This window comes from Drosophila kikkawai, chromosome 2R, assembly GCF_030179895.1.
Source record: "Drosophila kikkawai strain 14028-0561.14 chromosome 2R, DkikHiC1v2, whole genome shotgun sequence".
In the NCBI taxonomy this organism is placed as follows: Eukaryota; Metazoa; Arthropoda; class Insecta; order Diptera; family Drosophilidae; genus Drosophila; species Drosophila kikkawai.
Genome location: NC_091729.1, coordinates 13,671,239 through 13,689,437, shown reverse-complemented (window position 1 = coordinate 13,689,437; position 18,199 = coordinate 13,671,239). Strand labels below are relative to the sequence as shown.

The following is an 18,199-nucleotide window of genomic DNA, read 5'->3' as shown; positions in this document are numbered from 1 at the left end:
ATAACACAGAGCCACTCTATTTATGGCCTGCACTTTATATTTATTTAACATATATATGATATTTCGGTTCCGAAAAGCGAAAGCAAATAAGATATTATTTTTTCGACTGAAATTGAATATAAACTTCGGTCTGGGGCTAAAGCTCGGCAAACACGGCCGCAAACACGTTGCACAAACACTGAAGCGGCTGCAACAGCAGCAGCAACAACAACTTGTGACAAATGCAACTGGAAAAGCACACAAAAAATGGGGAAAAATGGCAAAGCAAACAAAAAAAAAAAAAGAAAACTTTAACCGCAAATGCATTTTCCTGAAGTTTTTAGTGCTGCGGGGGTGGCTCGGGTTGGTGGCGGAGGGTGGAAAATCTAAATCGAAGTGTGGCATGTTGGGATGTTGGGAAAACAACAACGGTGGCGGCGGCAGCAGCCACGCTTAACGCATATTAAAACAAACAGAGATTGCAGGGGCGGAGATTATGCAGGAGATTTCTGGGCGAATGTAAAATAAACCTTGGGGGATACTAAAAGGGAAGGTGTTTACCTTGGCTTAAAATTTATAATTTTGTGGTAACAATTTAAAGCTCTTGGAAAATAAGTTATGAATGAATGTTTAGGATAAACATTTAGAAGAAACAAATAAGTTGTTTTTTAAATAAAATAAAAAATATTTGGATTTGTTGTAACTAGCTTGAAATAACCCTCTATAAACCTCTTCTAAAACCACCTCAAAATTCACTTTAAACCCGTGAACAATTTCTTAAAAACCCTGCCAAAAATATCCTTAAAAATCACATTAAAAATACTGTAAAAATATCTTTAAAATAAACATAAAATACAACTGCAAAATCACCTTAAAAACCCTCTCAAAAATCCTCTCAAAAACGCCTTTAAAAATAGCTTTAAAAACACTATAAAAACCACCTCATAATCTACCTAAAAACCACCATCAACTTTTTCAAAAAATCCTCTAGATTATCCTCAAAAAATCCCTAAAAAACCCATCAATCCCCCTTTAAAAACTAGCACCTCCGCCCCTGAATAACACACTCGTATTTCGTATGCAATTTCATCGATGGATTAGAAAGGGGCTGAGAGGTGGAGTCTTTCGGGGGTTTTTCACCAGAGACATTGATTTGTTTCCCCCTTCAAAGTCGCAGTCTCAACTCACGTAACTCCAAGATAGAGGTGCAAAAAAAACACACATACACACACAACCGCAACAAATAAAACTAACAAAAAAAAAGATTGAAAAATACTCACTGAGATTCAAGTGCCAAAAAGTTTTTGAATGGAATTTACGACTCTGCATATTAAATCATTTGGAACAACCGAAAGCAGCGCGAGCAGGAGAATGTGAAATTTATGGAGAGATAGGGGAGAAGCCAGAAAAGACAATTGCGAATAAAATATTCATCGAAAAGGGAAACATAAAAAAAATAAACGAAATAAAATTCAGGGGAAAGAAAAAAACAAAGGATAAGTGAACTCGTGGAAAGTGTCTCCATGAAATAGTTTTTGCGAAGAAAACTCTAAAGTAAAATCTGCAATCAAATTATGGTTATGAAAAATTAAACACATGTCAGAAATCAAACAAAGTTTTGCTGGGAATTTCTAAAGGCTAAACTGCTCCATAAATAAATAAATTAAATTCCTTGGCATAAACACAAATATTTAAAGTAACTTCCCCTGCCGGAGCTATTTTTATGGAAATTTCTGATAAACCCGCAAGGAATTTTACGCTCTCACAAATTGTTTTAATTAAACGCCCAGCGAAAGCCACCTTCATTAAGGCTCTGAACCCCGGCATCTTCTTCAGGAATTGAGCCCCCTCTCTCCCATTCCAATCATTATTGCCGGGGCATTTCCGCAGATGCCTTTAAGCCATTTTTCATTGTAATCCAAAACCGAAAAACAAGTTAACCAGTTGCCACTTGGCAACACACACTCAGTGTGACAGTAACTGTTACTGGCATCGCGGCAAGGCCGCAAGTCACCCAAAAAAACCACGAAATGAAAAAGGTTTTTCACACTTAATTGGTAGCTGGTACTTATACACAATATACATATATACGGTGTTATAGGTGAGTTACCCAACCCGCGGCAGCGGTGATAAATTAATGAATATGAACTGCAGTGGGAGAGAACCAAAACCAAACCGAACTCCAAATTGCCCAACTTCTGCTTTATGAAAACCCGTTTCTACTCCTAAGTGTATAGCTTTAAGATACGAAACAAGAGACCCAAAAAAAAATGGTTGAACAAAAATGTATTTTTTCAGTAATTTAAAACGGAATATATTTAAAGCAAGTGACGTTCACGTTTGCTGCTGTTCATTTTTTATTCGTAAACAAAATCAAGTTGCGGCAGGTCAGTTATTTGGAGTGTTGAAAACCGAATGCCAAACTGTCGACAAAAAACACAAATAAATAAATAAAATGAAATGAAATAAAATGAAATAAAATGAGATGTGTTATTTATGCACTCGGCCTGTGCAAATTGAATGTGTAAGCCTAATCGATTCGAAATAAGCTTCGAAGGCTTGTTAACTGATCTGTCACAAGAAAATGAGTTATTTCCACTCAATTTGCATATTTGTTTACGGTTTACTTTCCAATTTAGATAAGGAACTGTGTATATTTATTGATATTAAGTCAATAAATTATTGTTTAATTAGGAACAGATAATTTAAAGCTGGTATAACTTAACAAATTAAATATGAGAGGTAATTTGTGGCCTAAATAGCTTATTGATTGTGTCATAAACACACCCAAAAGCCACTCTTAAAATATTCGGAAAAATATCCTCACAACACCCCATGAAAACTGTTTGAGAATGGCATAAAAAATCAACGAACGAACCATCTAAAAAGCTATCGCTTAAGCCACCTTAAAACAGACTCAAAAAACTCTATAAAAAGAAACTTATAACTACTCCAAAATCACAACTAAAACATCCTTAAAAACAACTCAATACTCTTCCCAAAAAAATCTGAAAAATAAAGTAAGTTACTCTCCTCTCTTCATTTATTTATAATTAATATTTAACCCAACTACAAGCTTATCTCACTTAACTAAACAGAACATCTCAACTAATAACCACAAAACCCCTCATAATTTGCATAAAGTATTTCACATTTCCATACCAAGTTGATTATCAAAAGCCAATCTGGTTATATTCCCCCTTAAATGCCATTATTATTAACCTGATTTCTTGGCTCTTGACTTGTTTATGCATAATTCTTCCCTCTCACCAGCTCATCATTAGCTTTACATGACAGACAAAACACTCTTGGAATATCTTTGACAATTAAACTAGAATTTCCACTTAATCGGATGGGGTCATTGACTATCATCCCTCCGCCGCCTAAATCCCTGCTGCTCCTCCTTATCCTGCAGTCAGAAAACCAAACAGATGGCCAACAAATTGCATAATGGCATTTAAATGGCCCAGACGCATAAATGTCACAAAATGCTACAAATTGCCCTACCAAATGAACATCAATAAAAGCACTTTATGTCGCAAGTCACTTACCGACACACACACTCACTCACACAGATGAGCCCCCAGACAGGGGCGTAGTTAAGTAGCTCCCCCTCTCAGCTGGCTGGTCAACAAACATGGCCAACATGTCTATTCAGCAGAATATACAAAAAAAAAATGAAAAGAGAAGAACAAATAGCCCAAAGGGAGTCGCCATCGGGAATCCCGGCAAATGGTAATGCGAACAGACCTGAACCTGGTCTTGGTCCTAGTCCTGGTCTGGTACTGGTCCTGGACCAACCTGAAGTCCTAACACAGGCCAACGAATCGAAACGAATCGAATCGAAACTCAATCAATGATCAATGAAAGGACACTGACAGGAAAAATGGGGGGGAACACTACGAAAAGGGGGCTCTGCGGAGCTGTTGCCTCTCGGCGGCATTTAACATTTCCGTTGTTCGGTCTTTGGGGAGGCCCCCCCCAGCAAATCGAACAGAACTGAACAGATACAGTTGAGGCACTGGGAGAAAAATTTATATAATAAAAGGAATTCTAAAGATTACTTAACGATTTTTTAGGGAATTTTTAGGCTCAAAGATAAAGATAGAAAACAATTGTAAAACAAGCTTTGTGAAAGCTTAAGTTAAGGCTTGAGATTCACTATAACTAAATATTTTTCTGGTTTTTTCTTTTCTGAACAGATAAAGTTCAGGCACTGGAAGAAAAATGTATTTATTAAAAACAATTCTGAGGATTATTTAGATATTTATTAAAGAATTTTTAGGCTCAAGGATAATGTTAGAAAAACTTTGTAAAACAAGCTTTGTGAAAGCCTAATTTAAGGCTTAGGTTTGACTTTACTTTAATATTTATCCTTTTTTTCTGTTGCTTGTCTATATTTTCTTCAAGTGCATCTGTTAGCCTGCGGAAGCTGACGAGCAACGGATGTCACTTGCCACTTCCCCCGGCGGCATTCCCTTGATTAATTCAGTTTTGTTTCAGCTGCATTGCTGCAAAGGCAACGCTTCTGCATTGGCAAATGGCAATGGCAAATATTTTTATTGCTCTCCAATGTTCCTGCTCCTGGTCCCAGCTCCTGCTCCTGCTCGACACGAACTAATCGCTTTGGCAAATGCAAATTTGCATTTTATGCTGAGGACACAGAGACAAGAGGAGGAGGCCCCTTCTCTGTTGGCTTTTATAAATGGCCATATCCATGGCTGATTAGCTTCAGCTGGTCATTCGATTATGAGGCACGCTGAGTCGTTCGTCGTTCGTCGTCCGTCGTCTGACTTGGTGCACCGTTCGCATCCTGCCACATAAGTAATTAAATGGATCTCTATAGCTTGGCCTGGCCAATTGCCAACTTCCTGCCCGCAGTCGCAGTCGTACATATGTTTCACGAATTATGAGCCTGGCAGAGCCACCATTCCGGATCAATTCCCATTTGGCTTGGTAGAGGAGGATGGAGAGGAGGAGTTTGGGACTGACTCCAATGGGAAGCAATTTGTTGGCGGCGACAGAAAAATATTTGCAAATTAAGCCGCTTGGGAGCAGATCAAATACAAAACAACACAACGCCACGCATGTCGCTCACAAATGGCAAATTGTGATTAAATCTCATTTACGTTGAGTGCTCCGATTTTGGGCGAAACATTTCCGATATATATACCCAGGCTATACTATAACCATGTATATGCACAAATTGGGGTTAGTGTTTAGTCAGCCATGGTCATTGGAATTTCGGAAAAGCCGGTTTGACCAAGAATTTAATGATTAAGCCAAGCTAAATTTCATTTAATGCGTTTTTAGTGGGTTTTAATGGAATGGTAAATGGGTATTTTAATTTGTATAATTTTATATATTAAATATTTAAAAATTAAATAGTCTGTCTGGGTTTATTAAATGTTATGTTTGTTGATTTTAAAAATTGTTTTTTATATAAAATATATTTCTTAAGGTATTTAAAATTCATTTTCCTAAGGATAATATAGTTTTTTTGGAGGAAATTTGATTTAAACCTGGATAAATCATAATAAACATTAAGGAACATATTAAACAAGATTCTTTTTTCATTTTTCTAAGCTTTAAAAAATTGATTGTTTATATTAAATATATTTTAAAAGCTGTTTGATAATTATTTCCTTAAGAATAATATAGTTTTCTCAGAGGGAATTTGATTCAAATCTGAATAAAACCTATTAAACATTAAGGATCACTTTAAACAAAATTCTCTTTTATATTTTCATCAGCTTAGTTAATGGAAATGAAGGATATTCTTCCACAATTTATTGTAATATATTTTCATAACTGTATTTTTATAAATTCTAGACTTCTAAGAGCTCTAAAACTAAAGATTTACTTGAAAATTATATTAACAACTTGACATACCATCCTTGTAAACTACAATTAAGCCATAAAACATTTAATTTTCTCTTTAATTTCTCAACTTCCCCAACTTATGTTTACATATTTCCCGGAAACCATATTCTTTGCACTTTCTAATATTTGTTTGAGAAATCAAGAATCAAGAAATTAAATGTCCATGCCAGCTGTTGTTTGTTTCCATAAAAGTTCAAATATACTCGTACTTCCATGAAATCAAAACTGTCAAGCTGTAAAAATATATCCGCTTACAGCCCGAGGAGGGTTGTAGCCTCACTATTCTTTACTTTTTCCCCTCACAACCCACTCACTCTTTTCTCCGTTTCTCTATGGTTCTCTATGAGGGAATCAATTTCGCTTGAGGTATTCTCCATAGAAATGCTTTTTCAATTGAAATCGCACAAGCACACACGTGACAGCTCGAAAAAAGAAGGGGGAAAAATATTCGAGATACAAAATTTTCATCAAAATCAGATGACAGCTGCTGATGTCTTCCGGGGGTTAAGCTGATTTGGACAAAAAGGGAAATGTATATAAAATATATAGATATTTATGGCTAAAAACCGCAAAAGAAATTTGCGGCAGGCTGCTGCTGCTTTTGAACTTGAAGATGAGGCAACATGTGCGAATATACCTACCGCGAAATTCTCTCTTTGACCTTAAACTTCAACTTCAACTTTGGGCTGAGGAAAACCAAAGAAGAAGCCAAAGAAAAATAAGTTAAAAAGCAGACAGAGAAGAGGGTTAAGAAGACTGAGAGGCACGCAAAGCAAATAGCCGCCAGCGGCAGCCAAGTTTGATGCGATCGTTGGCTGCCTCTCCGCCAAACGACATGAGCAATTAAAAATTTGCTAAATTAATTTCTTCTCCTCCTTCGTGCACACTCCTTCTTTTTTTTAAACAATTTCTCATTCGTTGCGCTCTCCCGCATTTCGGGTTGTAAATTCATTAGGAACTCTGCTCCCTGCTCCCTGGCTGGTTTTTTATCCCATCTTTATTGCTACACTTGACATTTTGTCAGCAGTTGTGGAATATTTAATTTCATTTTCGTTTTTATTAAATGCGGGCTTAGCTTCGCTCTCTTTCTATCTCACCATCTCCATCTCTTTCGCCGGAAGCTGCGCTTTCTAAGTTGACATTTATTTGTGCATATTGCGTATACGCCATGCATGCCAGCAGAAACATGGTACATGGAACAGGGAGCAGCCGTCTGCTGCCATTCTGCCATGGCGGTTAGCCAAGTTTGTCACAAGTTCTGGCAACCGACCACGCCTCCCTCCTCCCTTTTTGGCCACATGTGTGCGTGTATGTGTGTGTAAATTCTGGGTGTTTATCTTCATTTCGGACTTGTCCTCTTTGCAGCAGAAAGTTCTCAGTCGGATTTGTCGCCGAGATTGGATTTGTAGACTAAACTGGAGTTGGAAGCAACATACATACACACACATCCAGATTCAATTAGAGCCCTGTCGAATTTGTAATTAATTTAAGAAAATCATAAACTTCAGGTGAGTGGAAATTTTAATGACCAGGAAATAGCCTGCAGATGGAAAATGTCTTCAGTTAAATAGGTTTCATCTGCTGGAATGGGTTTTAAGGTTAATTAGGGGAAAGTAAGGGTGAAAATTAAGGGAATGTCATGGGGAATTAATTAGGGAAATGATTTGGGATAAAGCCTGTCATATGGATAATATATTATAATAAAACTCAGCTTAAATTTACCTCTCTTCCCCTCCTACAAAAATCCCAACCTAGATAACCAGGACGTTGCTCTAACCTCCCACAATTAGCAATTAGAATCCAGGAATCCCACAAGAGAGACACACAGTCTTGGGAACTTCTCGCTGTGATCCATGAGAAACCTGACAGCACGATTTAGTGACAAGCAAAAAGGGCCAAAAGAGCCTAGCGAATTATGGGCCATATTTTGCAAAGGAGGCTGAGTGTGCAGCTGCTGCTGCTGCTGCAATTGGCCCGCCAAAACAGTTAACAGTTGTTGGCCGATTGGCGGCGGATTGTGGCTCGTTGACAGTTGGCCCCGGTCAAATCGAAGCCGATTTCTAGCCCCGGGCAAAACGGTCGCATTCCGGTCGCGGAGAACAATAACAAAAAGCAATGAAAATTGCGAGCATCGATCACGATCTGACAGACTGACTGACTAGGACTGACTGACATCACCGGCGGCAAGTTTATGAAGGGAAAAATCAGAAAATCCGATTATTTGATTCGCCTTCTTTTTTTTATGATTGTCCGCGCTGCCAACCTTTGGCTAAGGTCGCTTGCATAAGTCAACCGCAAAATTTGTTCAGCATTTATATTGTTTTTCAAACACCAAAAAGGGGCACGAAAAGCCCTCCCAAATGCCGAGTATATATATTGGAAAAACCATCCCAAAAACTTACCTAAAATCATACCTAAAACCTCCACAAATCCCTGAATTATTTACTTAAAAATTCCCCAGAAAAATCCTTGCCTTTTGTTGTAATTAAAACTTGTAAAATTGTTTGAAAATTAATTTGACTTTTGCTGCACACAATTGACAATAATTTTGAACAATACAAAACACACACAAAACAATTGCCAAACACTCTCTGGCCAGGCCCCGTAAAAGTTGAGTCACTTTTAAAGCGATTATCAAAGAGTCGAGGCAGTCCAAGCTCTGGACACAAGCCCGGCCACAATTAAACAATTGCAGCAGCCACAAAACAAATTTATGAGCAACGTCACTTCTTTTATTCTCGGTTTCCTCTGGTTTCCCCTTATTTTCAGATAAGCATAAACTTGCCATATGCCGAGACCACAATTAAGTGGGCTTTGTGTCCGCATAACATGTCAAATGTCATTTGTGTGTCTGGCAATCACGATCCGAACATACATATTAGATAACTCCCAAACACCAAATATATATATATTGTTGCAGAAACGCAGATGTAGAAACTAGTTGGGAGTTTGAGGGGAGTCTGGGGCTGATCTAATGACCGAATGACAGCCAGCTGGCTTGGCTTTTTTTTGGATTTCTTATTATTTTCTTTCTTTAATACGAAATCAATCAGCTTAATGACATGAATCAATTAAAGAGTTATGCAAATCGCAGGCTTGAGTTGATTGAACAATAAATGCAGCGGGGAATAGGTAAAAGAGATGTGGAATTGAGAGGTTTAAGGGAGATTTTTATAGAGATTTAATATACATTTATAGGAAAGATTAAAATTTCTTTAATATATATTAAATTAAACAGGTTTCTTTTCTGTTTAAATTTAATTAAATTTAATTTCTTTGTGGTACTTCCTTTTAATTCCATTTATTTTTCTTCTTAAACCCTATTTGAACATTACGTATACGCGGCGTTGCACCCTTCGCTCTTCTAAATTGCATGCAAATATTCGTCTATCTTTTTGTCTTTGATGAGCTCTATCATCAAAGGGGGTTAACTTCCTCTCTCTCTCTCCGTGTTACAAGTCCTGCCGATTCCTGCTGATTCCTGATTCAATGGCTCCCCCGCGGGCAGTGCACTTGCCACTTTTAACCCCATCACTTCCTGCCGTTAACCCTTTGCTGCAGCAATTGCTGACAAATCATTTGGCATTTGACTGCGTTGAATTTTTTCCCGCTATATGCATACCGATATATAAAACGCTTTTTTTCTGCTCTTGCTTTGGCATTTTTACGCTGCGGTTGCCATTTTGGCATGTGCCAAGCAGAGTGAGCGCCTTTTTTTCTCTGAGCCAAGTTCCACTGTCTGGCTGTCTGGTTGGCCATCTGTCTATCCAATCGATGTCGCAACAACTCGGAGGGGAAGTGGAAAACTTTACCTGTCTGTCTGTGGGTCCCTGTATCGAGGTATTTGTCACTTTTTTGGAGCAATTTGATTGCGCATTGTTGGTGTCGCTGCCAATGCAGTTGGCCATTTTTCACACATATCACACACGAAAGCCCTCGGAAAAGCCAGCCCAGTCAGTCAGTGGGCGCGCTTGGCCCAAATTCTATGGCCATGTCCGGTGTAAAATGAAAAAAAAAAAACGAACTATGAACTGGATTTATGCAGAAAAATTTTGGCCTCACAAAAGGCATATAATTCTTTCATATTTTTCCTTTCGGGCGCTTGGCTAATGAAATTATTTACTTAGCGGGATATTTACATATATTTCCTTTTTTATGCACGCATTAAAAAATATGCACAGCTGTTGCTGTTATTGTGTCGTAAAAGAAAAACGAGGAACAGGCCAAACATTGCGCATACGCCACGTTGTTCAATTAAACAAAGAAAAAACAAGAGAAACAAGGGGAAACACATCAATGAACAGCAAAAATAATTGAATTCGCTGAAAAGCTGGAAACTGAAAGCTGAAAACTGAACATTGAAAACTTCTATGAACTAAAAGCGCGCTCCCGGCTAGTCTGAAAGCCATTTCCCGTGTTTACATTGTCAGCTGCAGTTTTGAAAATTGCCAATCCGCAAAATTTAATCAAACAAAAAAACAGCCACGATTTAGGCACAATTTGTGAATTGCAAATATTACAAAATAATTTCAACTGCATTTTGTCTAAAGAAATTTTGAAATTGAGTTGTTTGCCGAGAGTCGAACGGGAAAAATTATGTAAAAGAGGGAGAGAAATCATCATCAGTTCGTGCTCGAGTCATTCAAGTTCCCCTCTCGAAAATAGTTTTTGCCTGTCGATGGCCGATGATGCTTCCCAGCCAGCTCTCCCTTTTTAGGTTTTTTTTTTTTTAAGTTTTTCCACCCCAAGTTGTTTGCTTTTGTCCGTTTATTCTGCACTTTTTTGGTGGCCAGACTGTCACCAATTGCGTTTTTTGTTTTCATGACTTCATTATTGCATTTTCGCCGGGAAACACAAGAGAATTTCATAACTTAAAAACCAATTTCGTTTTGGGTGTTGACAAAACTTCTGCCGGCGAAACTTGACAAATATTTTGCGGGGAATAATTGTCAAATAATTCAAAAGTTTTCCACATCATTAGGTGCGGGTTTTTATAAAATTTAAATATTTTTGTAAGAGATTTTTTATTGATTTTCTTTAAATACCTAAGCAGACATTTATTAAAAATCCTAGGAATTAATAAGAATTTTTTTGGTTTCAAAACCCACCTGCATTTCTTCTCTAAAATCCTAAGCTTCAGTTATGCAACTCTCTATCAACTCTTAATTCCATAATTATTGTGAATTTCCCCCTCAAAACTCATATCCGTATCTTCTATCTTTTCAAATCCATCAGCAAACTTCAAATTTGTTTGGAATTTTTCAGTCTTTCTCTTCCCATCTCTGAGCTTTTCGTTGATTCTTTCTTGGCAATTTGTGGGCCATAATTGATTTGCTGAAATCTCGATATGGCAACTTGTTATTGAATATAATTTGCGGGCATCGATTGCCGCTGACGCTGACCTGGATCTAATCCCACAGCAAATCCCTTAATTTCTAGTGTCTCCCAGTTGTTCTCCAACATTTTTCTTTCAACTTATTTCCTGGCTACAAAATTCATTATCATTGCCACAAGAGGAGAGGAAGTTGTAGCCAAAGAAGAACTTCACGATCTGTTGGCGGGGCAACAACAACAACCACAACAACAACGACATACTTGCCACATGCAACATGTTATTTAAGCGTAAATCATTTCTCAACGTTGGCTAAAGCCGGCTTGCCGCTGCCGTTGCAACTTGGAATTGGAATTTCGATTTTTCACAAGTTCACATGTTGCTCCCCCTTGACCGTGGCAAAAAAAATTCACTGGAGCGCAACTGGCTGAGACGGGAGAAGACTTGGGCTTGGACTGGAGGAGTCTATGCCGGTACCGCCACCAACGCCAGGCAGCAGCGCGCATTTTCCATTTTCATTTTCACACGCGGTCATTAGAGTTGAACCCACTTAAGAAGAGAGTGAGACTTGCGCTGGAACTCCTCATTTTGGCTCATTTTTCACACAGCAACAACAATGGCAAAAAAAAAAATGGAAATAAAAAAAGAGGAGAAGGAATGTTTTAAGGATAGACGAGCCTCGACTATGAAATACCTGGGGGTGTAGCACAGATTGTGGCATTACTCTAGGTGTTAATGTTGTTTTAAATAATTTTAAATGAAAAAAGTTTCGGGGAAAATAACAAAGAACGATGTTTAAATTAAAGTTTATTGAATATTTTTTAGTAATTAAAGGGAAGAAGATTCTGAAGATGTTTATTTAATTTGTATTATTATTTCCCAAAAAACAACAAAAGACACCAAAGCGTCTAAGCTCATTACCACCTTTATTTCCTTTTTAAATATATATATTTTAAATATTTTGTAGAATCTGAAATATATCCCAAACTTAGAAAGATGTCTTCCTTTATAGAGTAGCTCTCTTTCTCCCACTACCTTATACCTTTTATGCTGTACAAGTTCCGGACCGAGAACAACCTAGAACAATAACAAAAAACACCTCATCTTCAAGCTCGGCAAATCGGTGGAGAAATAAATTAAATTTAACTTGCATTTTTTGCAACGCGAAGGGCCAAAAGGCTGTTCTTATTCTTTTACTTGGCATTGCATGTACGAGTGCGAATGCGAGTGCGAGTATCTTACAGATACTTGGGTTCTTCTACTCCGGCTACGGTTCTGGAGCTCCGCTCGAGCGCGTTCTGCCATATGCAAATTAAAATTAAAAGCCTTTTTGTACTGCTTAACTTTATTTTTCTGCAGCCACTCCACGAGAAGGAGTTGGAGTTGGTCATGGACTTGGACTTGGACTTGGTCTGTGAGTTTTGGTCTTTCGAGTTGGTCTTGCTCTTGGCTGGTCTCGTCTTTTGCCTATGACTTTACAATTTGTTTGGCCTGCTGCGGTCGCCGATAGGCCCTCTGAAGTGTGAAACATGGCTTCACACAGATGCAGAGAGAGAAAAAAGGGGGTATGTGTAAGATAAATAATATTCTAAATAACAAATGAATATTATTAAAGCTAGGGAAAGTGGGAATATCCTCTACAAATCAAGCAGAGGCTTATTTATCATTTTTTAAAATATATAAAGGCTTGTAAAAATTTCTTTTTTTTATTTGCTAGGCCAAAGATCCCCTTTAATTTGTATTTCCTATTTCTCTCTACCCCATTTTTCTTTCAGTGCAACCACAACAACTGAAGATTCCGCCACACAGATACAACTCAGCACAAAGTGACTACGAACTGTGGTGGAGTCTACATCTACGTCTTCGTCTTCGTCTTCGGCTTGTCATTCCATTGCCTCCCCCCAACAACAACAACAACAATACACAAATACCTAAACAAAAAAATAAGTAACAACAACAAATATAACAACAAACTGGCTCAAAAAACCCTCTGACTTCATTGGTTCGCTTTTGGCCCGTCTCTGAACTGCTCTGAACTTCTTCTGAAGCGGAAGTTCAAGGCGTTCACTCAATTGTATCGTGTAATGAAATGTTTTATAACACCAAAACAGACACCAGTCAGCCAGTCAGCCGGCTTTTGGCCTTCTTTGAAATAACCAAGAAATTCTATCAATTCCGCTTTTTAATTCCGCTGCGGGTCATTGGCTTCTGCCGCCTGGCCCTTAATCGCCAGCATTTGATGCCTCATTAGCATTAATATATGTAATATTTATGCAAATATTTACTGGCACTCCGATGGACCGACTTCTGATCTTCACATCATTTGTCATAAAGAAAAGAAAGAAAGAAGAAACCAATCAGTTTTATAGCAGCTAATTATGCGCCAATAATTAAACTGAAGCAGTAAATCTAAAAGAGATTTGCAGAGAGTGAAGATTTAGATGCTCTATGAAAACGATTAAAGGAAAGAAATAATAATTTACAGCATAAAAAACATAAGAAATATATTTTATAATTTAAAAAAAAATGCAGTGAAAGCATGCTTAAATTTTTAGGAATTAAACGGAGGCAGTAAATCTAAGAAAAATTTGTAAAAGGTGAAGATTTGGATGCTCTATGAAGGAAAGGAATAATCTTGTGCAATAAAAATATTACAAATATATTTTCTAATTTAAAAAGAAGTCAGTGTATATATGCTTTATTTTATAGGAAGAAAATGTATTACGATTTTGAGATATAAATATGTGTTCTAACTTAAAAAAAGGCAGCTAAAACATGCATTATTTTTAGAAAGAAAATATATTACCCTTTTGAGACGACAGAAAATTAAAATATGTTTAAACTGTATCGAAATTTAAAACAAAGTTCGATATTTAAATAGTTATTTAATGTATAAGTTGTGTATTTTATCAGTTTCAGAATTTCCTAAAATTTTAAAATGATATTTCCTACTTATTTTCGCTTTTTTAGTATACCTCAAATACCCCTCCTTCCGTAGAGTAACTCTCCCATGTCTCTGAAGTTTAAGTGACAGCTCCCAGCTCCAGCTCTAGAAAAGCTGACTTAACTTCTCCCTAGGTTGTAGACCTTACACAGAACCTCCGTAGAACCAGACTCGCCGAGGGGGAGTTCGACCACTTGGAGGGGGTGTTGAAGTACCTCATAGAGGAGCGGCAAAAGAACGAAAAAAAATATGTATATATAAAAACAAAATATGATAAAGTATTCCAAAGGCCGCGGCACAAAATTGACGTAACCTATTCGCATTTGTATCAGGGAAGAACGCCAAGCCAGAAGAGATTCGGTTTCGGATCCCAGCCACAGATACCATCATCAGTGTCGGCTCACGCAACTACCATAAGCCATAAACAATAACAACAACTACGGGCAGGCGGCGCGTCAGAATTAATACGTTTTTAAATGCCGAAGCCACGCAGCTTCCTGTAGAGAGAGAGAGGGAGAGAGGCCTTAGGAGCTCCACAAGATCACCTCTTCCAGCTCCCCAGTACCGAAGTTACCGAAGTCTTACGCACATGCGTGTTATTGTTTTTATTCCGACCCAACTCCGGTTTCCAGGTCGAGACCATCAGTTTATTTTTGGAGAGAGGAGGTAGAGGAGTTTGTAAATGAATTTTGTATTAAAATATTTTAATTCCTAGTATTACAAGGATGACCTTGCTCTAGTCAAAATAAATATACAAAAAATAGTAAATAATCTTACAAATTACCTAAGAGAAACTAAAGAATTAAGCCTTAATTGTTACCTAGACTCTTTAAACAATTAAATACTTCACCTAAAATATAACTACTTTAATTATTATTACCATTAACTCTTCTGTAAACCCTCGTAACTTAATGATGCCTGGGTCTCCGTACCCTTTTTTACGGAAAAGCAAAAAAAACCGAAATGTAAATTGAATTTTAAAAGGCAATTTAACGTACGCGTACCGGCAACTGACTGTGGCCATAATTAAAAATTATCTTCAATTTAACACTCGACAGGGCAGAAATACTTCAATTTCTGATCTACGCAATTTATTCATTATTTTTTCCCTTACCTTTGCGCCAGGCCTGTATTTTTTGTATTATTAATTAACCGAAGACCGAGAGCAAATATGAGTTATTATTGTATTGCATTTGGCTTGATTTATTGGCATTTGAGATAAGCACACACAAATTGCATTAAAATTAATGCCAATTTAATTAGCTGCAAGAAGGGGGAAAAGAGGAGAGTAGAGAAATGAGGCAGAAAAGTCTCTCAACCGATTTCCATGCCATTCTGCTGCATTTAGTGGATTTTAATTGCATTTCAGTTCCGGCATTCAAGTGGAAAGCTTTAGTCCTTCCCTGGGGGATTACCGCAGGATTATTTTAAGCAAAGAAAGCCGAAGAAACTTACTTTTTACACAAAATATTTTTGCAACTATTAAATTTTCTATGATTTATATAGTAGTATTGTTTTTTGTGCAATAATAAATTTATATTTGCAATCAAAAAAATGCATTTTAATCTCGTCTCTCAATTATAACTTTGTTTTGCTATGTGAACAGTTTCCAATTTACATAAATCAAGTTGATGCCGACCTAAGCCAACCGAAGCCCACGTATCTCATTTGTACGCATATTTTCGCCTATGCAATCAGGTGGGACAGTGCGGGCTATAAATATAAGGTAAAGGGAAATACCAAAGGAAATTTAGAACTTTAAGATATCATTTTAAAGTTTACTAGCTTCGTTTATTGATATTTTTTAAAAGAAAAAATATTTTAAAAGCAGAATAAAATGAATTTTTTATAAAACAAACATTAAAATTATATAAAAAATTATTATAACAGTTATTAATTAATTTTTAGATATTTTAAAAATTTTAATTCAAACTGGGACTGGGAGCCTTCGAGTTATATGTATTTCTACTTAGAAATTAAAGGTCAACTAACGGACGAATATGACTAGATTGATTCGCCTGGTGAAGCTTATCAATAACAAATATATTTTCTTCTTTCTAAAAACCTCCTTTGGCCTGTTTTTTTCCCTATTTCTTGTAACAAAAAATAGTTCCTTAAATATTTTTAATCTATTACCTCTCCCCAACTCGCCTTATATTTATGTCTCTCACTTCCCCTTACTGTATCGACAGCAGCCGAATAAATGTTGTGCATAAAATTGTACACCTTTTTTATGATTAATTCCCTGCCATTTTAATTTGCCACAAAATGCGACAAAAACAGATAAAACGCTAGCAGAAATTGTCAAACAAAAATATTTTCCGTTGGCCATATTTGCATATTTGGCAAATGCACAGCTACTACAATAATAAAAAAAAAACTTTGCCCAATTGGCTTTTAAATATACAAACACACATATATTCGAGAGTTGGTGGAAATATATAAACACGAACAGAAAACTATGAAATACGATAATAAAGCGAGGGGCGCGATTTTATGCAAATGCTGCACGCTTTCGTCTGTTGATATTTGTTTTTGGAAAATTAGAGTTTAAAACGTCACTTTTAGTTGCTATATAGAAGTCGTAAAATCGACTTTAATTGACTCGCACTCCGCAGAAGACACTCGGGCATGCGAGGCACGTTTATCGGGGATACCGTGTCGTATGCGTGATATTTGCACAGAGCTGCCGAGAGTTGGAGTATGTACTGTGCTGTGTGTGTAAATACAATCTATTAAATAATTGAAAGATGCAGATTAGATGGCATTACACGAGCGATATCCCTGGGAATGATAGAGTGTGGGGGGCGGACACAATCCAATTTAATTGCAAATTTCAAATTGAAATTTTCGAAAATTTGCCTAAAGACCCTCCAGAGAATACTAAGGTTTGTAATTAAACGCAGTTCAAAGATATCAGGCTATAACTTACATTGTGTTTAGGTTCAAAGTTGTCCTTGAGTTTGCTGCTTTCCACTTGAGGGGGTTTTTTATTGTAATTAATAAATTAATAATGCAAAATAACGACACACAAAAACGAAACCGACTTTGAAAGTAAAAAGAAACACACCAAACACATTAATATTTATAAACGAATTTTTCCATATTTTTTTCTCTCGGTTAAACACATTTTTTCTTAGAGAAACACAAGCACAAATATTTATAAAATTAAAAAACCCAATACGCGTTTATGTTGGAAATTACTAAATCCCTTTTTTTATTGGTTTTATTTATATTCCAAATTGTGTATGGGGAAATACTGGAAATAAAAAGGGAAAGACAAATAAATAAATAAAGGTAAATCTAAATAAATAAATTTTAAAATTTTAAAAAAGGAAATAAAATTGTATTTCTTTTAAAAGTACTGGACATTTCCCTTATTGCAATTAATTACTTAATTAATTTCTTGAAAATACAAAACACATAATTAAATAAAGGAAAACCCAACTCCTTTTCCCCTTAATAAACTTCTTTCATAATTAAAATATGAAAAACTGAGCCGGCAAACAAATGTCTACATTTTCCTTTCAACTTGACAAACTTTTCCCCCCCTTTTGGCTTTCCCGCAACTCTCTTTAGGAATTTTCCAGCTGGACTAGGGCTTTATCTAGGGGGACTAGGGGACTTTAGGGCGAGGGCCAAGCGTGGCGGGGGGACACTGGCTACTAAAACTGTCTCAAGTTAATCGCTTTTATTTATTTTCGCCCTGTGTCAAGCGCAAAAAAAAAAAACAGACACATATATACACAAGGAGAACCTTAACTGCAACCGGTTTTTCCACTCGCAAACACACACACATATAGAGACTTTTTCTTCTCCTGGTTTTTTGCGCGCTTTTAGCTATTTTCTTCGTTTTAATATAAACTTTTTTCTGTTGAAGAATTTATGAAAATCATAAAACAAAAGCGAATTTTCATGTGTGTGCTTAGTCTGGGGCTCTGCATTTCGGTTTTCAAGTTAAGTCTGTGGTGTTGGTGACCAGCGCTTAGGTTGCAGTTGCAACAGATAGATAGACACCAGCAGCAGCAGCAGCAGCAACTCTCGTGTCTAGCCAGGTAGCT

General features: G+C 36.8%; 1 protein-coding gene across 2 annotated transcripts in view; it reads right to left on the bottom strand.

Moving 5' to 3' along the window:
- sano (serrano) overlaps positions 1-17,187 on the bottom strand; it is a 93,463-nt gene extending 76,276 nt beyond the window's left edge. The window contains exon 1 of one of the 2 annotated variants that reach the window (XM_017177955.3): positions 17,071-17,187. Coding sequence is in view for 1 of the 2 variants with exons in the window: in XM_070284004.1 (XP_070140105.1) it covers positions 1,260-1,308 (49 nt within the window). In the remaining variant the exon portion in view is untranslated. Of the gene's footprint in view, positions 1-1,259; positions 1,409-17,070 lie in introns of those variants that run through there. The other variant, XM_070284004.1, reaches the window with a different exon arrangement.
- Between the last annotated feature and the right edge of the window lie 1,012 nt (positions 17,188-18,199).